General features: G+C 36.0%; 1 protein-coding gene across 2 annotated transcripts in view; it reads left to right on the top strand.

The window, feature by feature from the left end:
• Window positions 1-22,895, top strand: part of CC2D2A (coiled-coil and C2 domain containing 2A) — a 58,213-nt gene that overhangs the window by 16,124 nt on the left and 19,194 nt on the right. For both annotated transcript variants that reach the window (XM_082759021.1, XM_082759020.1), the window contains exons 10-21: window positions 1,459-1,565; window positions 5,241-5,381; window positions 5,776-5,932; window positions 8,105-8,340; window positions 9,229-9,406; window positions 10,686-10,842; window positions 11,878-12,025; window positions 15,151-15,289; window positions 15,945-16,148; window positions 18,463-18,555; window positions 20,512-20,603; window positions 22,177-22,344. In XM_082759021.1, the coding sequence (XP_082615147.1) occupies window positions 1,459-1,565; window positions 5,241-5,381; window positions 5,776-5,932; window positions 8,105-8,340; window positions 9,229-9,406; window positions 10,686-10,842; window positions 11,878-12,025; window positions 15,151-15,289; window positions 15,945-16,148; window positions 18,463-18,555; window positions 20,512-20,603; window positions 22,177-22,344 (1,820 nt within the window). The remainder of the gene's footprint in view (window positions 1-1,458; window positions 1,566-5,240; window positions 5,382-5,775; window positions 5,933-8,104; window positions 8,341-9,228; window positions 9,407-10,685; window positions 10,843-11,877; window positions 12,026-15,150; window positions 15,290-15,944; window positions 16,149-18,462; window positions 18,556-20,511; window positions 20,604-22,176; window positions 22,345-22,895) is intronic.

Here is a 22,895-nt window from a genome sequence, read left to right as displayed (position 1 = left end):
CTGAAGTTTAATTTTCAGCTGTTGGTTAAAAGTGAGATGAAGCAGTTTGACTTGCAGAATTCTACAAAAACTGACAAACCATTTCCATGTTCCTTTGTTAAGAATTAGTTTCTTAACTATTAAGAAGTTAAGTACATGGATATAAATTCAGAGTTTCATAACTTAAAGGTGATGATGATTCTCCACCTTAAGGGCTATTGTAATGAAAAATAATCCTCGTATTATTATTATATTGTAATTAGGGTCTGTAGTTGTACATATACATATATGAATTTTGGTATATAGTGTTAGGTTTCAGTTTTAATGCTGGACAAGTATATAAAAATAATTCCTTGGTATACCCAGTCTGGAGTTATTTGAAGGATTGGCTTGAGTTTTCCATGAAGCAGTGGCATAGGACATTCGTGTTCTGTCTGCATCACAGGAACTAGGCCTGGAAGGGATTTCATGAGTGTTTCCAGAATACTTTGACAATATTGTAGGCAACTGCATGATACATTTTTCATAGTGATTTTAATGATATTTTTTATCCACCATTCTGCTATTGACAAGCAATTTTAAAACCTGTCTCTTCTAACAGATGTTATTTAGATTGTTGTGACCAGATTGCTCTTTAGCCTTAACAATTCTTCCTCCCACTCTCTTCCCTGGCATTCTCTGGTGGACTCCTTGTCATCTACTTCTGATGCTTGCTCTTGGTATCTTAAAACAATTATTCTTTCAAAATCTTTTTTTTTAAATACCAGTGAGATTCATTTTGTAGTTGCTCATGTATGTTTTCAACTATATTCTCAGTGCTCTCCAGTTATATGGTAACACTAGCTTTATTGTTTTTTTGTGTTTTTTTTTAAATTCCTTGATTTGTGACTTCATTGCTTCTAGTATATAGCTGCTTTCATTTCCTGCAGATCCATTAGCTATTCTGATTTTACATTCAGTATTGTCCTTTAGAGAAACCACAGCAACATAATTAACATTTTAGTTTCCTTTCATACTGCTCTTTTTTATCCTCTTGCCTTCACAGTCATGTATATCTTTTGCATTCTCCTAAACTAGTTGTCCATCTTTGTACTCATTTGATGTATATCATCTAATGTTAGTTGAAGCTGTGGCCTCTCATCTCTACAGTATGGTTTCAGAAGTGCATTTGAACTCTGTCGTGTCCTTAGACCTTCTCTTCCAATTGTAACATGCTATATGTTATGCTTAAATTTGTTGGTGCAGGTGCCTAGCTTCTGGAACACACTCATCAAATCCACTCATTTTGGTTGTTCCTTTATTTCCTTATCTCTAGTGGCCCTTGCAGACATGGCAAAACCATAATCCTGCGAAGACAGAAGCGAGACAATTCAGAGTTTTTCAGTTATGTAGTAACTAATTTGTTCATATTGAGGTGCATTAAACTGTATGCTTTATAAATGCTACACTATCTGTTAACTATTTGCCTGTTAATTTAAGCTGCATGCTTTGAGGAATGCTGTGCAACGTAGAGTAGGCGGTGGTAATGCTGGTGCTCCTGGTCCTATAGCACAACAGAGCATACCTGAGTACAAGTTTGAAATCAGGTAGGTACAGATTCATTGACACAGTGCTTTTAAAAACTGTATTCCTTTCTGTGCAGGTACAACGTATAAATCATGTCAGGCTTTTAAATTCTGCTGTAAATGGCTCTGGATTTTGAAGGCATAGAAGAATTTCTCCTGATAAGTGGAGTAATAAAAAAAAAAAAGGAAGAAAATAGACCAATTTTGAATTAATATTTTTCCCTACCTCTAATTTGATTACTTATTGCTTAGTAACTGTATGTTTTTGAACACTTAAAGCTTAAATAAAACACTGTTTTAATAAATGTCAACTGACATAACACTGCAAGTTATAGTTTTTTGAACAAAGTTTGTTTTTTCTATCCTCCTCTTCCTCATTACACAAGACACTTGGCATCAGAAGTCTTGATTCACTTCCCATTCTTAGGTATGATGGTCATGTTTTTGCCAATGGGATAATACATACAAAATGGTAGAATTTTCTTTTACAAGATTACCATTATTGTTCTTGGACAGTAACTGGATAGTAAAAGTATCTTCCTGTTTTTGGCTTGGTAGAGAAGGTTAGTATTAATTTTGGCAGATGGACCATGGTGATCTGTAAATATAAGTGTATAAGTAGTATAATAAAAACTAAGCTGAACAGCCTTTTAGCTAGTTTATACTTACTGTGAAACTGGGCAATGTATATTAAATAAACAGAGAATTAGTTTAACTTCTGTAGTTATGTACTAGGTCATAGAATCATAGAATATCCCAAGTTGGAAGGGACCTACAGGGATCATCAACTATACCTGGCTATGCACAGGACCACCCAAAAATCAGACCCCATGGTTGAAAGTGTTGTCCAAATGCATCTTGAACTCTGGCAGGCTCAGGACCATGACCACTGCCCTAGGGAGCCTGTACCAGTGCCCAACCACCCTCTGGGTGCAGAACCTTTCCCAACACCCAGCCTGACCCTGCCCTGTCCCAGCTCCATGCTGTTCCCTCAGGTCCTGTCGCTGTCCCCAGAGAGCAGAGCTCAGTGCCTGCCCCTCCGCTCCCCTCGTGAGGGAGCTGCAGACTGTCATCAGGCCTCCCCTCAGCTGTTCCCCATGCATCTTTATTGTAAACCCTTCGCCATCTTTGTAGCCCTCCTTTGGACACTCTCTAATAGTTTTATGTCCTTATATTCTGGTGCCCAAACCTGCACACAGTGCTTGAGGTGAGGCTGCACCAGTGCAGAGCAGGACAATCCCTTCCCTTGGCTGACTAGCCACGTCGTGTCTGATGCACCCCAGGCTACTGTTGGCCCTTCTGGCTGCCAGGGCACACTGCTGGCACATGTTCAACTTGCTCTTAACCAAAACCCCCAGATCCCTTTCTGTTGGGCTGCTCTCCAACCTTCTATCCCCAGTCTGTACATGTAGCCAGAGTTGCCCCTTTCCCGGTTCCCTTGCTCTTGTTAAACATATTCTTGGGGGCTGTCCAGCTCTCTAATTTGTCAACATCTCTCTGCACAGCCTTTCCACCTTTGAGAGAGTCAACAGCTCTTCCCAATGTAGTGGAATCTGCAAACTTACAAAAAACTCCCTCTAGTTCTCTATTCAAGTCATTTATGAAAACCTGTGTAACATCAGTAGTTTATAATACAATTAAAAAAAAAATCCAAATTCTACTCTCAACCTTGGAACCTGTGGGAGCTTACACTTACACATTCACTCACTGCTCTTGTTGGAGAGTTGCTTCTTCAGGTTTTCATCCTTCACGTATGCTGTCTTGTCAAGTATTGGTGTCTATGCAGGACATATTAGGCTATGTCTATAAGGTGGTATTTCTACTGAAGGACAGTGTCTTCCTTCCATCAAAGGAGGAGTAACTTTTATTAATGTTTTAACACATCTAGTGGAGGATTAGATGGAGGAGGTGTGCAGTTACCATGCAGTGCTTCAGAGACAGGAGTTGTCACCAGGGAAAGCATAAATAGTAATGAGAGGACTCACGGTGGAAGGGAGGTTCTTGGATTCTGGCACCAACCCTAAGGCCTGCTTTGTTATCCTGGATATCTTAAGTGTTTTTCTAGGTCTTGTATACTTTAATTTAGTGTCATACTGTTACAAATCGGGAGAAACTTGGCTGAAATCAGTGGGATCAGTGTTGCATAAGTAATGTGAGATGAGCTTGGCTGGGATTACTCAAGGGCTTTTCATATCTATAATTCTTCTTGGCTACAACTCTGTTGTTGGAAGCTGTTACATATCAGGCTCAGATAGGTGCAAGAATTTTTACTGTCATGGTGTCTAATCCTAACTTGGACCATGTATATGGGTAAAAACATCTGACCTGCCTTGTCTCTGTTTTAACGTTGCATTTCCCTTATGGTCAATGTATCACACTCACGAGAAATTACAGATGTGAGGGAAGTGTAGCATGGAAAATAATATTTCTGATTACTTCCTCCACCCTCCAATAACATAATTGTTGTGTTCTCTTTGCTAAATATCAGAGCAGTAGTTTTCTATTGGTTTGAGGAAGGAATGTCATCTAAATGCAGAAAACCTTTGTAAATTTGCAATTTCAGACCTTCTGTCCCTATTTGCTGAAGAGGAAATCAATGCATGCTGAGGATTTCAGGTTTCTAGCTCTTCTGGGTGATGTATTTCAGCAGAGGTGATTCTCTACTAAAAGGTCTTGCTTCCAAGTAGAATGCATTGAATGAGCGTAATTACTGACCTGCGTGTTTCTCTTGCATTTAAACTTCTCATCTTGTAGCTTCATTTGGCAAAGAAGAAAAGGTTTTTAAGCTAACTAATATTCAGACTGTTAGCTAATGAAGTGAAGAAGTTACTCATCTTACTTTCTGGAAAGCCTGTATTTCAACTTTCTTTATTGTTTTTACTACTTCTGCTTGTGTTTTTAAACAATGTGTGAAATATTGCTTCTCTGAGCTGTAATTTGATGTTCCTTTTTTCCATGCTCTGAATATTACAAGGAATAATATTTTTGTTTTCATCTTTCCTTTTTTTAAATAGCATTATTTTCACTAGACATGTTTAGCTACCAGGACAGTGCTGAAAGCAGTCTGTGTTGTTGCCTCCGAGACATCAAAGTCTGTGTTGGTCATTAAAGGTGCTAATGAACATCTGTTTTACAAACAGATTAGAGACTAGAAATGTGAAATACTAATTCTGAGGCAAAAGAGCCCTGCTAATTTTGTTTAAGTCCTTTCACAACCCTACAAAATTCTTGCATTACTTCATACTTTACTACATTACTTCATCTTCACAAGTTTTGTTTAGTGGAGCTAAAAGCATGTTAGGTTTAAAACATATTTTGTAATGTATGATTGTAATAACCATTACTTCATAGCAGCCGTGTCGGTTTCCTGGGCTGTTGTTTACATGCATTGACTTTAAAATGTTTTAATGATGTACAGCTGTAATAAGCATTTCAGAAGACTTAGATCTCTAGAGAATGAACCGTAATTCAAGTCAGATTGTCTGAAATTCAAGAGACTAGAATACAGATAGTGAAGGAGACCAAATCCTGTCATCTTCAAGTTCATCTGGGTTTTATGTGCCTTGGATTTAAACCACTGCAGCCGTCAATCAAATTGAAAACCACATCACTGGCTTTTGGTATCCCAACTTTTCACTGTATTGTTCCACTGAGTTATATAACTCTGACTTTGTACATACATATATATATTTCTAGGCAAACCAGAAGACTTCGTGATGCTGAACAAGAGAAAGACAGAATGTTGCTTAAAACTATTATAAAAGTTTGGAAACAAATGAAATCCCTCCGTGACTTTCAGAAGTTTACCAACACACCCATGAAGCTTTATTTGAGAAAGTATGTTTTGATAACTCTTTGTACTTCATTTGCCAGTAGGGGAGCTTTAATGAGATTAGTCAATTTGGGATATGAAGGGTGCAAACGTAAGGATTTGAGTAATGTCTGGCACTAGTTGAGTCTGCCAGACTATGAGGAGGAAGGAAAGATAAAATAAATAATTACTGTAGCAGAAGGAAATTTCTGAAGTCTAATGAGTAAATAAAAAGTAATAATATTAATTTTGGATGGTAGCTATCTGCTGTCAACTATGTTAATATTTTTCAAAAGGATGTGCTTTTGCTATAGCAAATGCTAATTTTGCTATAAATTAATAGAAAAGTGGACGTATGCTATATTTTATAAACTTAATTCTAACACATTAATACAACACATTTATACAATTGTTTTGAAGGGAAGAAGTTGATCAGAGGTCAGATGAAAAAGCATATGAAGCAGAAATCCAGGCTGAGATAAGTGAATTAATAGAAGAATATATGGAAGAATATGATAAGAAAATGGAGGAGTACAGAACTGAGCTACAAAAGTGGAAATCCTGGAGGAAGGCACAGGTTTGTTTGAATCATTGTTTCACAAAAAGTACATTATTACTACGTATATTCAAAGTTTGTCCTTGTAGTACAGAATAATCAATTTCAGGGTAGGCATGAATAAATTTTGTAATGTACTTGGATATATTCTGTCTACTTAGAATGTGTTAGTAAATTAATTATTAATTAACAAATCTGTTGGTTTTCTTTTTATGGAGCAGTTATCTTTCTGCTATTTATTTTCTTCAGTTCCCTTTTTTTTTGTTAAGTTTAACTTTTGTGTTTGTGTGAGTGGTAAAGCTAAATAGTTATGGACTGTTTCTGACGAACAAGCAGTTGATGTCTCCTGTAAATTTATGTTCAGAAATGTCCCAAAACGGAAAAACACAGTTAATGTATGAACCTTTAACCTCTGAAAGGCTTTATTACTAATAATCTGGACTGCCATTAAGGTCCCAGTTGTGCTTCAAGAAGATATTGACAAACAGGAGCTAGAATAATACACTTCAGCAGGATGACCTTAGTGATATGGAATATGACCTTAGTGATGACCTTAGTGATATGGAATTCAGCAGGATGACCTAGCTTAGTGATATGTTTTAGTGGAGGACTTGTTAGTGTTAGGTCAGAGGTTGGACTCGATGATCTTGAGGTCTCTTCCAACCTAGAAATTCTGTGATTCTGTGACCTTTGAAATAGCCTGTGGCAGTGCCAGCAAAATCATCGGAGAGTTGCTTCATCCTGCATGCCTCAGGATAATGGTTACTTGAATGTAATCACTGCACTGTTTAAACATTAGTCATTTTAGGTATCATAGCAAAATAAAGTTCAAAGAAAATCTTAAAATACAGTTTTCAAGAATCTAGTGCATCTGCTGATACTTTTATAGAAAGTGTTTCATGCACATGCAGCAACTGTGGAAGACATGATGTTTGAGGGGAAGTTGATCTGCAGGTATTGGAAGTTCCTGTTAACAGAACGTAGGTAGGCATGTGACTCATGAGTATCATGCCAATTCATTTGTATGCTAAGATGAATAAACGTAAGGCTTAAAGTGAAGGTAGGTAGTTTGGGGCATTGGTCCATATGGGAACTGTTGATCTACCTCTAACTATTATGCCTTCACAAATACCATGGTGCTCCAAAAGCATGTTCCATGTTCCATCCAAAGGTGCTCAAAGCATCTTTCTGCTGTGGTAATCACAAAGTAGTTGAGGTTACTGTGGCTATTCCCTTTTAGAGTGAAATATCATGCACAGACCTTCATTTCATGCCCAGAAGTACTTTCCTTTATTTTACTCAAAGTTCTTTGTCGGTTAATCACCTGTATTGGTGTCTCACTAGCAGAGAGTACATCAATATATGGAAGACGGTAGAGGTATAGGAGAGTAGATAAATTTTAAAAGAATTAGACAATCAAAAAAGTTAACAAAGTTAAGCCAAGAAAATATGTTTCTTAATAAAAATATGTTATCAAGTTGTTTGGCTAAGTAATTCTGTTAGAATAAAGTATGCTTTCCTCATCTTCTGTTTTGCTAATGATGTCGTGGTTCATGAATGGTTGGTGCTTCCAAGTAAGATCTACACCCAAGTAATCTGTAAGAATTAAAATACAAAATACACTCAAGTAATCTGTAAGTCTGCAGAAGGAGGAACTTGTTTGCAGTTGTCTACTGAAACTACTGAAAACCATGTTGTATGTTGTTTGTTTATTTTTGTGTTTGGCATAAAGGAAGGGATGGGATCATTCTGGTCCTGATAAAAACACTGCTAAGCTAAAAAGTTTGTAGCACATGTGGATTCACTTTGTCCATGCATGCAGACAATACATCTTGAAAAACTGTAGCTACTGGTTGAGTAATCTTCCATCAGTCCTAAGAGAATGCACGTGGTAACTCTGAATGAGGAATCAGCTGCTAGCCAAAATGTTCAATAAACAGTTGCTTTGTAAGTTGGTTAGGAAGGTTAAATAAATGTTTTGTTTGAAGCACATCATATTCTTGAAGCCTATCAATGGAATGCATTGCTAAATTCTCAATCTCAAGTAGTCCTATAAAATGAGAAAAAATCTACTCTTTCAATGTTGATTTTTAAAATTGTACAGTCATTACCCATACCCATTTATCACTTGTAAGTGAACAAGGGAAAAAAGCTGTACTGATTGAAATAGTGCATTGTTATTTTTATATACAGAAGTCCAGAAAGAAAAAGAAGAAAAAAGACCTTCAAGAAGAAGAAGATTCAGTAGAAGATTGTGATCTTGGCGAGGAACCTGTAAAGCCTATCCCACCTAAAATGGTCAATAACCTGGAAATAGAGCAGCAGGTTAGAGAAAAAGCTGACAACCTCAGAAGGAAACCTGGAGAGCCTGCTTTAATTCCTGAACTAGTCCTGTCAGGCAGCGTAACTCCAAGTGAGCTGTGTCCTCGGTAAGATAAATGTTGTAATTGTTTTGTTGTAACACACTTCTGTTGTGATCTTCTGCTGTTATTTATGATTTGATTCTTACCTGCACAACTTCAAAAGTGTGCACTCATCATTCTTAGTAATAGAATGTTAAACTTCTGCTTCTGAAGCTGACATAACTTAATTCTTTTTCAAGTCACATGTAACCTTGTATGTACTGGGCTTGGGGAATGCATAACTACATATTCACTATAGACCATCTTGAGCATATTCATAGGACAGCAGTATATGTAAAGAAACTGTTTTTAGGGTGAAATCTGGGCCACTTCTGGTGGTACTGCTCTCGCTAGCTAGTTCTTTGCACCAAGTGGTATAGTCAACAAAGAAAGGGAAAATAAAGAAATCATAGTTAACTGGAGATTTCGCTGTGGATAAAGTCAATACTCTTTTGTGTTACTTCCCACACTTACACACACAATTTAATGTACATCTAGCAAGTTTGAGTCATTCAGAAACTCCCTTTCATCTTTACTTAGCCAATAGCCTCATCAAAGGATAGTGCTTGACTGTTCTATTCCCAATGACTGAAATCTTAAGAATCTTAACTCAGTGTATCATTTCCTGTATCTTGGTGGAAGGGAATAGGAAGAAATTTTGTTTCCCTAAATAGTTCCTTTCATATGGAGGTGGACATGTTGACCTGTTTTTAAATAATTTTATATTCATGAGAAGATAAAAATAGCTGCTAAATAATAGTTCTTAAGTCACTCCTATATAGTGACATTTTTAGAATAATATCTTTTGTTGTTTGACCTTTGTTTCCTATTGCGGAATCAGATTCTTATTAAAAATAACCAAAAATTACAAATGTTATTAAAACTGATATGACCACTTGTTTAACATATTTGCAGGGCAGAGGTTTTGCGACGGGAAGACGTGAAGAAACGCTCGGTATTTATAAAAGTCCTTTTTAACTCCAAGGAAGTATCAAGGACCGTTACCCGACCAATAAGCTCAGATTTCAGAGTGCACTTTGGACAGATTTTCAATTTACAAATATTCAGTTGGCCAGAGAGTTTGAAGTTACAGGTAAATAATGATTTATCATAGTTTTTTTAAAAAAAAGATAATGTGAAATGTGGTTCCTCCCAGAATGCTTATATTTTGCTTTACATTGGCGTTGTAAAGACTGAAAAACCTGTGAAGGACCCTGTACAAACTATCTTATACCCCTTCCTTGCTTCTCTGTTTGCAAACTTTCAACATTGCTGCTACATCTCTGGTACTTGTGCTAAGATTTTATTTTATCTTACTGATACTGCTTTCATTTATTCTTAAAGTTCTAATATATGCACATTTTACAAATAATATACATGCCTATAACAAGCCTATAACACAACTACAAGCTGCATGGGGGTGACTATTTAATTGAGATGTGATTAATTTTTTTAGTAGGGCAGCCTCTTAATTTTAGAATAACTGATTTATATTGCAGATAAACTTGCCAGAATACTCTTCTTAAAACGTTCTTGTCCACAGAGTAATAGCATCATAATGTTTGTTGGGAGAGAGAGGAAAGAAATTTAGTGCTAGTAATTTCCATTGTTGCACTGTTGATCAAATCAAGTGCAGTAAGCCCAAAAGGGAGAAAAAAAAAGTAATTAAAAAAAAAAAATCTGAATTAATGAATGAGTGACAAATTTATAGAGCTAATAAGATAAATTTTTAGGAGGAAAACATGGTCATGATCCTGCTTCTCCTGTTAGCTGACTTTTCCTGTTAGATGACACAGATAGCTCAGAGGAGGGTGTACGCCCCTCAACCTGCTCCACTTACAAAACACATAACTGAAAGTCACAAGAAATACCGTCTGCTTTCATTATAAACACTTGAACAGGGACTAAGAGGAGAAGTTGCTTAAATCACTTTGTGCCTGAAACTAGCTGGGCACGAGGAAAGCAGCAGGCTGTACTGCCAGAACTGGGACTGTGCCTTGCAGTCTTTCATGGTAAGGGGGAATTAGTGAGCCAGAATCCCTCCAGCATCTTCACCGACACCAGTCACTGTGACAAGCAGCTGCATGTTGTACTCTTTAAAGCCTGAAGTTTGTCATACTATTCTAATATAGCTGTATTAGAAGGGTGAGGGGGATTTACTTTTAAGAACTCAGACTGATCTGCTAGTAGGTGAAATGTCTGCTAATTAGATATTTTAAAAAGGAAATCAATATAATTGCTTTAAATTAATTATTTCTTAAGTCATCTTAAAACCATTAGTCCAAATACCCTACAATATGCTTTCAACTTCTTATCAATACATTGTGAAGAACTAATTTTTTTTAACTGTCTGTTACCATGGATTTGTCTAGATCTATGAAACAACGGGTATGAGCAGTACCACCTTGTTGGCTGAAGTGTACATACCTGTACCTGAGACTACAGTTCTGACAGGCAGCGCTCCTATGGAAGAAATAGAGTTCAGCAGCAATCAGCGTGTGGTACTGGACCACGAAGGAGTTGGGAGTGGTAAGGACTCTAAATTCAATGCTTCAATGCTTTTTATTTTGCTGAAACCATGTAGAAGTAACAGGCTGGCATAAGTTTCAGAGTAAATTCAATTAACAGCAATGAGTATATTTACTAGTGGGCTTATAGTGTTACTGGAGCTCTACTAACTATAGAAGTCATGAGTTTCGTTTTTTGTTGTTTTTTTTTTCTTTTGTTTTGTACTTTATCAGGGCTCTTATAGTGCAGAGTAAGCAGATGGTATTAATCAGTATAGTTCCAGTGATTTTAACATTTCAAACCACTGAAGAACTGGCTGTATAAATGCATATGCAGACTAATTTTTTGTCCTCGTCTTTGTTTTGATGAAATTCTGTCAAAAATTTTATCCCTGGGACTTACAAACAGAAAAATAAAATGAGAGAGAGGTAGAGAAAGGAGAACAAGAATAATATATTGTAGCATACAGTCTATATTTTAAGTCTATATAATATTTGAATTGCATTATGAGATAACTGATTTGCATGAGTTTTCAGTATGTAAAATACAGATAGAGCAGAACAGATAAAAAGTTGATGAGGAAGATAATGTGGAACAAAAATCATCACAACACGTTTCGTGTGTAAATGTCATTGACCATGATGACTGTATATCCAGTTGTGTATCACAGCTTTAAGACCGACTTTTCAATCATGCATAATTCTGACTCTGTTTTTCTGTCTCATTAGCAATATGCAGAATCTGAAAATTACTGGAAATGTTAAATAGTATGCTCCTGTGAAGGGAAAAAAAAGTCTTGGCATAGCCTTTAAGATGTAGCCTTTCTTATTTGTCCCAAATGGAAAGCTTTTTTTAGTTGGAATAAAATCTTTCACTTCTGTTGTAGAGCAAAGTCCTTCCCTGCAGCATGCAGCAGAGTCAGCTTGTTTTGTGTAACCTGTCCATTTATATTAAAGGGGTAATTTGACTACTTACTTTTGGGAAGCATTTTTAAAGTGGTTTGGACACTGTGCTTGAATGGAAAAATATACTAATTTGTTTTTTTCCCCCTGATAGATGTGTCCTTTTCCTTTGAAGTTGATGGTAGCAACCAAATGACTTTAATGACCTCTGGAAAAGTATCCAACAGTGTCTCCTGGGCAGTTGGAGAAAAAGGAATCCCCCTAATTCCTCCAGTATCTCAGCAAACCACAGGCATTCCAAGGTAATATGATACGAATTCTCAGTGATTCCTGGGAAAGTGATTATACCAGTATTTAAAAGAGTAGATGACTTTCATAATCAAGAATTACTGTACTGTTTTTCCTTAAGTTTAGATACTTTATTTTGCATTTTAACCCTCTGCAGGTGTCTTAGAGTATGCACTTTTCATAAACTTAGAATTTCTAATGAAAATCTTTCAGTACATTATTTATTATTTATAAACAATATTGAAGTTAAACAGAGCTCAAGCTGATTAACTCATTTTTATGGTACTCCAATAGAAGACGTAGGTACGGTCCAGATTTTGCTTTATATTGGCAAGGAACTTTTCTGTAATTGTTTTGCTAAGAACAGAAGCTTCAGCTTTTTCTTATCCAAAGTGCATATGGGAAGTGCTACTGGGACATATGCTTTTTTGTTACATTTTCTGTAACTAATGACAAAAATTACAGTATGAAAACATTAGAAGCATGTATGGGAGCTTAATCCTGTTTGTGAATTGAGAAGTAAAAAAGATATGTGACATCATTCCGAGATAATATTCTTCAATGATTATTTTTCCATCAGAAGCCTGTTGAGCCAAAGAAATTCCATTCCATTATCATTCCATTAAAAAAAGATCTAATTTGTCCTGTGACTGCATGTTGGACATTGTAGATCATTTGTCCATTTGTCACTTTTGTATAATTCCAGTAAAGTCAAAGTCTGCTTTTGTAATGACCTCAGGTAATTTCACTGTAAAGTCTTAAGAGTTTCCCCATACTTACTAAATAGAGCCAGTACTTCTTCCAACTGATTGGATTCATTGGATTTTTATTTATTTAGAGACTATATATTGGCACCCACATCACCCTTTTAGTATTTTTGTCTCCAGCTGCAGCCGTTAGAGTAATTTGCTGATCAGCATAGGAGTAACTTGCTGACTTCAATGAGACTAGAATAGCATCAGATAAAAACATAAGGATGCAAATCCCAAAGGTTAACTTCAGACTCAGGAGACTAATCTTACAGTAGTCTCTCGCTGTATCAAATGGAAAAATGGGGAATTCCAAAAGGGTGTCCAATGTAAAACTCTTCTTTGAATCTCCCTCCAGAGATGAACAACCATCTGTGACTTTCCGTTGTCTATTGTGAAAGCCCGAGACGTGATTTTTGTGCCTAAAGTTAGTCTTTTCCCATGAGCTTTTCAGCATAACTGTGATTCCATATGTGTTTGTTCAAGACTGCCTAAAGATACAGCCTTGATATCACTGCTTTATCTGCTTGTCGTGGTTTAACCCGGCTGGCAGCTAAACACCACGCAGCCGTTCGCTCACCCTCCCCCCTCCCTCTCTGGGACGGGGGAGAGAAATGGAAAGTGAAGCCCGTGAGTTGAGATAAGGACAGTTTAATAAGACAGGAAAATAATAATAATAATAATAATAATAATAATACAATGATGATAATAGTACTACTAATAGTAATATGTACAAACAAGTGATGCACAATGCAATTGCTCACCACCCGCTGACCGATGCCCAGCTTAACCCCGAGCAGTCCGGCCGCCTCCCCCCGGCTAGCCACCCCTATATATTGTTTAGCATGACGTCAGATGGTATGGAATACCCCTTTGGCTAGTTCGGGTCACCTGTCCTGGGTCTGTCCCCTCCCAGCTCTTACTGCACCCCCAGCCTGCCTGTTGGCAGGACAGAGCAAAAGTCTGAGGTGTCCTTGGCTTGGTATAAGCACTGCTCTGCAACAATTAAAACATCGGGGTGTTATCAGCACTCTTCTCATCCTAAGCCAAAACACAGCATTCCACCAGCTACTAGGAAGAAAATTAATTCTGTTCTAACTGAAACCAGGACACTGCTGCTCCAGTAACTGCTGGATATGTTGCCTGGTTCTAATCAAGCTTGAGAAATATCCAGGAGTTCTTAAAGCTTTCTTGAAAATACTCAGATTCTAAGTAGAGAACAGACCCCTAAGGAGAGAAGGGGCACCATCCACAGTCTGTGGTACATGGGTAATGAAATTGCATATTCAGGCCAGCAAATCATTGCACAAATGTCCTCCTGACCACCTACCATAATTTGACTGCTGTGAATACAAATAAGTGAGAGCATCCAAAGGATAAGGAATGGGACTAGGAGCTGGGCCTCCCAGGGTTTCAGGGCTGCTATGGAAGACAGAAGAAGCCAAGAGTGAACCAGCACAGTTCACTCAGTGCCAACCAGCACGCAGTCCTACAGGATCCAAACATAACAGGCACAGCAGGGCACTGGCAGCAGTTCCAGACAGGGTGAGAGGATGAGTCAGGTCCAGAGTCCATCCAGAAACAGTACCCAGGAGACAGACTGAAGACAGGACTTAAGACATAGCTCAAGTAAGGATCTGGGAAATTCCTTCCAGTATGTATTGTTAAAACTATAATTTGCTTTCTGTGAGGCAATTTAACGTAAAAATCATACTTTTAATAATCAGAAACATGGGATATAGAGTAGGTGTATGATAAACGTTCGAATCAATAAGCACTTAATTCATGGAAGGCGTGCAAAACCTTGTTTTCTCTTTGTAGGAACATGGTCAAATTCAGTGTTTCAGAGAAGTCTGTAACTGCATGTTTTCTGTAATGAGAAAGCTTGCATAAGAGTTTGCTTTCAGCAGTTCCTTTGTATTTCCCCCAGCTTTCCTTTGCAATTCATCATTCCTTTGTTACATAACTGCAATTTGGAGAGATGCATGTGTTGTAAGAAGAATCACAGAAGTCAGGCAGGTTTTAGAGAGGTTAACTTCTTCCATATAACAGCTGTTTGAAGAGAGTGGTTTGGTTTGGTTTGGTTTTTAAATTAACTTCAGTTCAGCCCACAGTTTTGCAGTGCACTGACAGAAAGAATGGCTTCATTTTGAGGGCAAAAATGGCATAAGGGTGGAAAAGAGCAGAGAGGGGGCAGATGGCAATATTTCCTGCAACAAAAGGTTTGTACTGAGAATTGTGTAGTGGAATTTACTTTCCATGTTACAGATTTTTTTGGTTTTATTTATTTATTTTTTTTTCCATAATTGTTTGAATTTCTTTTATGTTGCTACAACAAATCTCTTTTTGGTAGAACCATCTGCTATCAGTTATTTCTATTGTCTCTTTAGTGCTTTAAAAAATATTGATGCTATTGCATCCATTGGCACATCAGGCTTAAATGACATGAAGAAACTAGCCAAGTGGGCAGCAGAAACAAAACTTGATCCAAATGACCCAAACAATGCAGCTCTGATGCAGATGATTATGGTAAGTGTTATTTTCAGAGCTGTAGGGCTAATGGAGCTGTGTTTTATCACGGATATGCTTGGGTGAATGTTAAGAAGTAAATGTCTACTAAAAAGTAAGATTTATTAATCCATTAGTTCAGTAGTATTCTAGTGGTAAAAAAAAAAAAAAAAAAAAAAAGGTATTAGGGAATATGCAAACTGATTAAATTACGTATTAAAAAATCACAAGTTTGAACTTCTTTTTTTCCTTAAAATTCAGGCTTATTCCCAGTGTACTCCTATGGTATTAAATAGGAAGATGCTCATTAGTGATGTCTGCACAAAGTAGTTTGTTGTTGGGACTTTTCTAGACATCAAATTGAGATGCTATTCAGATAGTTGAAGTTACATAAAAGAATCACATTTTTCTGCTCTTCAATGTTTTGTTTATGTTTAGGGGAGATAGAATACACTTAAGAATACAGTAAAATTCAGTGTTCTCATGCGCTTTGCTCAACATGAATCTGCTTTAAAACATTTAATGTTTCAATCATAATTTGATCCATTTTAACTGCTTCTGCTTAAAATGAACTAAAATGAACATTCTTGCAATGTGCCGTTAAGACTTAACAAAAGTTACTTTGTAGACTTCTCTTCCTTGGTGTGAAAAGTTTAATAATTTTTATCTAATTTAGGTTGCCACTAGTGGCGAGGCACATGTTCCTGATTTCTTCAGATTGGAACAGTTGCAGCAAGAATTTAATTTTGTTTCTGATGAAGAATTTAATAGATCAAAGAGATTCCGACTCTTGCAGCTCAGAAACGAGGAGGTGGCAGAGTTCCGAAACTACAAGCAAGTCCCTTTGCATGAACGAGAAATCAGTGAGAAACTATTCCAGGTAGATTGTTATCTGAAATTATTTGGAGTGCATGCTCTAGTAAAACATCATATTTCTTTTCTAGTTGTGCTGATAATATTTGACTTGCAGTAAAGTCAGTTAGTCTCATCAAGAACGTACAGGTTTACTGACATTTAAAAAAAAAAAAAAAAAAATAGAATTTTTCCATCAGTCTTTTCTGATGTTATTTTAGTATAATTAAGGTAGCTTCCCCGCAAGGAAACAGTTATGCAGCTATGCCATGGAAGTGGAAAAATACAACACAACAGCTGCTGTAGATGTGAATTTTCTAAGAGATTTTTTTTATAGGTGATTTAAAATACAGAGGGTAATGCAAAGGCTTAGGCTTATTAACTTTTGAACCTTTTCTGTGATGAGTGGTAGGAGGAATGACACTAATGAGTATTAAAACCTTTTAGTGTTTTACTACAGCCTATGTTATTTCTATTTCTGTACAATATTGCAGTTAGCTTACCCAGTCCTTGTCTGTTAATTACCCTACCAAAATGCAATGTGTGCATTTGTTATTTGGTTCATACTTTAGTTATATTCAATTCCACTCTTACTGTTAAGTCACACATTCTTTTGTTCTTTAGCAGTTTGTGTATTTAAGGAGCATTTCAGTGTGTTCATTGCCTTCTCAGGATCAGAATCATGTCAGATTTTGGCAACTGCTGCTTTATGCCTTGTATAAATTTCTTTGAGCAATTCCTTCCTTCCATTCCTTTTGGGTTATATCTTTTTAAAAGATACTTATTAACTCAGATCTGGCTCTTCATAGTAAACATTTATCCTTTTCAAATATTAGATTAGTTTTTTTATCTGCTATCAAAGATGTACCAGAGCTTTAAATATATGCTTTTGATCCAGTTGATTTTATGGACTAACTTTGTTCATTGCATGTTATCAGCCAAAAAAACACAGTTTAAGAAATGTTTTTTCTGTTTGTTTGTTTTTTTTTCTTTTTTTTTTTCTTTTCTTTTCCTCCCTCCATTAAGGGTAACTTGGATAAACCCACAATTGCTTGTTCCAAGTTCATGTTACAAGACATGGTCTTCAAAACTAAGTTTAAAAGTGGTATTTTTCATAGTTGGTTTACTAGCTATTTGGCAAAGAAATTAGAAAACTCATAGAATTGTGGAAATATTGTTCAGAAAACATTGTCTGGAGGTGAAATGTTTTCCTGCTTTCCTGAGATCCTGCTTTCCACTGAAGTGATGGGGCTGTTGTCAGAACTAGGTGAGGCCAGCTATGTTGTTTGTCTGGCCAAGTCTTGAAAAGTAGGAGATTACACACCCATTCTGGATAACCTGTTCCAGTCCTGCACTGCCTTTCCAGTGATTGATTTATTTTCTTGGTTGGTTTGTTTTTTCATGTCCAACCCAAACCTTCCAAGTTGTTCTTAATGGCTGTTCTCCCTTGTGATATTGTCTGGCACTACAAAGAGTTTGGCTCTATCTTTTCTGTAACTGTCCCTCAGCTAGGTGTGGGCAGATAATGGATTGCCCATTAATCTTTTCCTCACCAGACTAAGTTGAACCTCTTGTCCAGTGCAAGAAAGACACTGAAATACTGGACCAAGAACTCCAGCAAAGAACTCCCAGAACGTCTACAGGGCAACTGGTATTCATTTCAGCCCATCAGTTGGGTTACAGGCTTTTTTTTTTTTTTTTTTTTTTTTTTTTAATCAAATATCAGGCAAAGCAAAATCTCCACACTCTGGATGCTTAAACAGTGCATCCACTTTCTCACTGTGCAACTAGTGACTTTATTATACTATTAAATTACTTTATTTCTTGAATGCAAATTCAAAATAGCTCAGTAATAGTTTCTCACAAAATTACCTACAAGTAAGGATAGGCTCATCTGGTGTTAGACACTAAGAAAACTAGTTATGTTTTAAAATGCAGTTCAAATATCAGGTCGTCTTCCATGAATAACATATCACTCCTTTTTATAAAGGATTCATCCTATTGCAGCTGCAGCAATACAAACCAATTCCAGTAGAAATGGAATTTCAGTTTACAACAGCAGGTCAGAGTCCTGCTTTAAAAAGAAGAGAGGGAAATAAAGTTATTCGTAGTAATTTAAACCACATGAACCTGAACTTAATGGAATTCTTTTCTCTATTCAGGGAAGTTGTGCAGTGCTGTTGCTGTGTACATTAGCATTAAAAATAGTTTTATGAACTTCTGACATCTGTTTTGGTTTACTTTGATCCATACATTAATATTAATGAAATATTTACCATTTTTCTTGTATGTAGTAAAGCATTGGCTATATATCAAATCACAAACTCTAGTAAATATTTTAGGACTATGAGAAAAGACTACATGAGAGGAATGTGATTGACAGCAAACATTACCTAGATGCACGCAGAGCAGTTGTTGCCAACTATCTACAAAAGGTAAGTGGCAAAATATGCGGATCCATCATATTTCTCTAAGCCGTTTGTTGCTGCTGCACTTGGATGCTTGGTTTCCAGGCATACTAAAAAATGATTCAGCACTAAACTTGACCTACAGATGTTTTTATAATTCCAAGTTAGGCCTGAAACAGGTCTAATAAAACAAGTAGAGGTTTGTAAATGACTGATAAAATGTTAATTGAAAAGATGTATTTCCTCAAAAAGATGCATTATAGAAAATGACCACAAAAACAGATTTTTCGAGGAGTACTATAAATCCTTTTCTGGTCCAGTGTCCCAGAGATCTGTACTGTTGTGTCCCAAGTATTCATTGATTTCCTTCTCCCCATTTTCCTTCTTGTAAGTTGTGTTACTAAGAATTTATCTCCATGAAAGTGTTCCTAACCACTGTTAAAAATCATTTAATGTGATACACAAAAAGTCTTGTCCTGCAGCCAAAGGTAGCAGGCATATGACATTACCTTCATTGTTGCATTAGAGTAATATTCCCTTACCTTGATTTATTTATTTATTTGTTAATGTTAGTGTGTCATTCTCTTTAATCCTTGGTGTGTGTATGTGACACACACATTGGTTGAATATGGAATAAAAGTTAGCAATTTTGGAGTATTTTGGCAAGTAACAAATGAGACACATGTCTGCCAGTTTATTACTAGTACTGGAAATACCAAAGGTAGATAAAATCCCAGCCAGCCAGCAAAACATCTGGGATGATTATTAGGTTGATATGATGTAGGACAAAACAACTTGCTTGCTAGCAGTAATGTTTTGTAAAAGAATTAAAGACAATGGAGAATATTTGAATCCTCCAGGCAAGTCTTGGTAAGTACCAAAACCCAGATTCAGTATGATAATATCAAAAACTATTTTGAACAGATCTATCACATCTGTGTCGGCCCTATATGCTTTGCATAATATTCATGTGCATATGCAAACATACAGTTTATGCAGTGCGCTGAATTGTAGTACAGAGTTAAATACCTTATGGTATTTAACTGCTTGTCACTCTTGTACAGGAAATAAAAGTAGTCTTTTTTAAAATAACACTTGGGTATTTTACACTTCTATAAATTGTCAGATGTGCTTGAAAATTAGATTGCTCACATCAGGGCTGCAATTCATTTCACTCTGAAATGTCATCTTTATATGATGAGCACCTCAGCACAGTGAAAGATTTCATAACTTAAATGAAAACTTTTACAAATAATGAAAGGAGATGTATGGTATAAAACTTTGTTATTGCTCTTCTGCAGCTGATCTTGTAATAGAACAGCACATATAAAGGCATCACTAGCCTGAGTAGTAGACTAAAAAGAAATTTTAAAAAAAAAAGACAATGCTCTCAGTCAGTCTGCTTCTATACTTTTATATAGCTGTTGAGAGAAGAGGGAAGTCTTTCATCAGTTTGTGACCTCAACATAGAAATGAAAGAAACCAAGGATTTTTAAATATTTGTTTTAAATCATGGTATTAGTAACACAGGCCTTGCTGATTGTCCTGCAGTCCAAAGCGTTGCCTTTAGTCCCTGTAGTTAATACTATATACATTTCTGTACAGTCCTTTCTGTAACTTCATTTAGATGCCCAAAAGAAATATCTGTCAGGGTCATTTATTGTAGTGATTGTTTCTGATGGTGGGCTGTAATTAGATAAGACTTGATTTTCTGTTCTTGTGATGTATGTTTTCATATGTTTACATCTGGCTAGCTTATATGTTTCTAGAAAATCATTGTATTCATAACATAAATTTATATTATGTTCCAAATAAATATCTGGTGGAAAGAACATTGATATGACATATAAAAGAGGGATAAAATGAAGAATCTATATTTGAAATTTTTGTTTGTGTTTAATAGACAAAATGCAAGTGTTTGCAGTGGTTTGGGATTAGAAGTGTAATTTTGTCTCTTCTCCCTCCCTTTCTCCACATTCACAGGTTCGAGAATCGGTAATAAACCGTTTCCTAATAGCAAAACACCATTTCCTTCTCTCTGATCTTGTCAATGAAGAGGAGATTCCTAGCCTGGGGTAAGGCAGTTATCTTTATTGATTCAAAGTTAATTTGTGTAAATTTGTCTCTGATCCTTTTTTGCAAATTGTACTGATGTGAGCAGCCAAGGAGATGTTCAGTGTAATATATTGTTTTCCTGTCGCCATATACCCCTCTGCCAGTGTAGACAGAGCATTGATACACAAAGCATATAAAAACTTTTTTGAGGAAAACAGCTAAGTTTGCTAGAAATAACGTGATAGCATGTAAATAAGTTTTAGCATGGTATATTTTCATGATTCTGTTTACCTTACATTTCATCTGTTTCTGTATGCTGTTGCTAAATATCTATGCTGTTTACTTTCAGAAATGTTGCTGATTTGGGAAACATTTTCTCTTTTTTTGTACAGTTATTATTTGTTTTATTCCTTATGTACCTTCTTTGAATTTTTGTTCCAAATCTCGTACTTCTTGATTTTGACATTTGAGTCATCACCACATAGATGATTCTTAATTAGTGTTGCTCACTGGAAATCTGTGTAAGTAAACAGGTTGTGAATGGTAGATATTTTTCTTTCTTTTAAAAGAAATTTGCTTGTCTTCATTCTAAGTGTGACACACTTGAAGTACAGCTAACACTTTCTGAGTCAATGGTATAAATCTAAACAGTCCCATCTGCTGGAGATACAGAGACTTGCTCTCTTAAACAGGGTTCATCCTGGTTTTCAGTTTGTTTTCACATCTCAGAATCTGAAAAATCCAGTTGTGACTATAATCAGCTTTTGAAATTGTTTAAGATTAAATGCTTGGTTTGCTTTTTGTTTATCATGAATACGGATTCAAATTGGATACAATTTGCTAATTAATATAGTTAGTGAATTTAAAATAACACCAATAAGGTATCTACTTACTGAGATTTCAGTAACTCAGATTTATCTTAAAAGTAATTAAAGGGGTTATTTGTTTTTTTATATATAAGGAAGTAATGCTATTGGCTATCAGTTTTTAAAGTAGATTTTGGAATGTCTTCTGTCACCAAGGTATTTTTGCAGTTAATATCAGTAATATGCAAAAATATGTATCTTTTTTATTCTTTTCCTGTTTTGTTTTTTTTTGCTTTGGTTCTGCTTTGCCTTGGGTTATAAGTTCTGAGGGTCCAGGGTATGTCGTGGCATATTTATTCTTTCTTTCTATAGCCTATTGTTTATTGTACATAGCTGTGTAATTAGCTGTGTAATTGTACATAGCTGTGTAATCTCTTACGTATTTCATAGAGAGGTTGTCATCTACTAGATCCTTTGTTTATAGCACTGTAGTTATAGATCTATCTTGAGTTGTCTTATTTAAATCTTAGGTATTTTTTTGGGGGGGGAGGGAGGGAAGAAAATAAAAATATTTTGCACATTGAAGTTAGAATTTATGAAATATAAGACAACTGGATTGCATAGTACTAAATGGTAATAACATTTTGACATTTCATAGAGGTTTGTATGACAGTAGCAGTGTGTATTTCCTTTTTCTGTTAGTGCATAACTAGCATGTCTGTCATGGAGACACTGGAATTCTGGATTCTGTGCAAAAATGACTGAATGTCTGTTTTCTGATTATTAGTATTCTGGGACTTGGCCTCTTTAAACTGGCAGAACCAAAACGACCATTAAAGCCAAGAAGAAAAGAAAGGAAGAAGGTCACAGCACAGAATTTATCAGATGGAGACATAAAACTGTTGGTGAACGTCATTAGAGCTTTTGATATTCCAGTGAGAAAACCAGTGATGAGGTATGTTTAAATGCTTGTTTTCAATCCAGATTCATATTGGAGTTTCAACTGTTTTGAGGATAGCTGAAACAACTGATGTTGAAATTCAGTCGTGTGTTGTTTTGATCCTCATGTTTAAAGCATGTATAGATTTATCTTGTTATTTAATAATAAAAAATGCTATTTTCAAGCTTTTAGAATAATATAACCATTTATTAATACCTGCTAAATTCAAAAAGTTTTTTATTAACTACACATCTGCTTGAGGAAAAAGCTGCCTGGAAGATAACTTGTAGCTTTGACAACATTATAACAATGTTAATATTGGATTAATTGCATCTTAAACAAGCCTTCTAGTTATACTCAAGGCAATTTAAATTCATAATATCTTAAATATAAAAAAAAAATACATATATATTACAAAATTCCAGTTATTCCTACTGTATCTCCTGAGCGTTGCCTGTTGGCCTTCTCAAGCACTCTGTGAACTGGACATTTAAGGGAATGGAGTGAGCCTTATTTGGCTTTTACTAACTTTGAAGGTGAGATCTTCAGGCGTATTAAGGCAATGC

This window comes from Aythya marila (genome assembly GCF_965140915.1).
Source record: "Aythya marila genome assembly, chromosome: 4".
NCBI lineage: Eukaryota > Metazoa > Chordata > Aves > Anseriformes > Anatidae > Aythya > Aythya marila.
The sequence above is the reverse complement of the archived record's forward strand: the minus strand, read 5'-3'. Positions and strand labels throughout refer to the sequence as shown.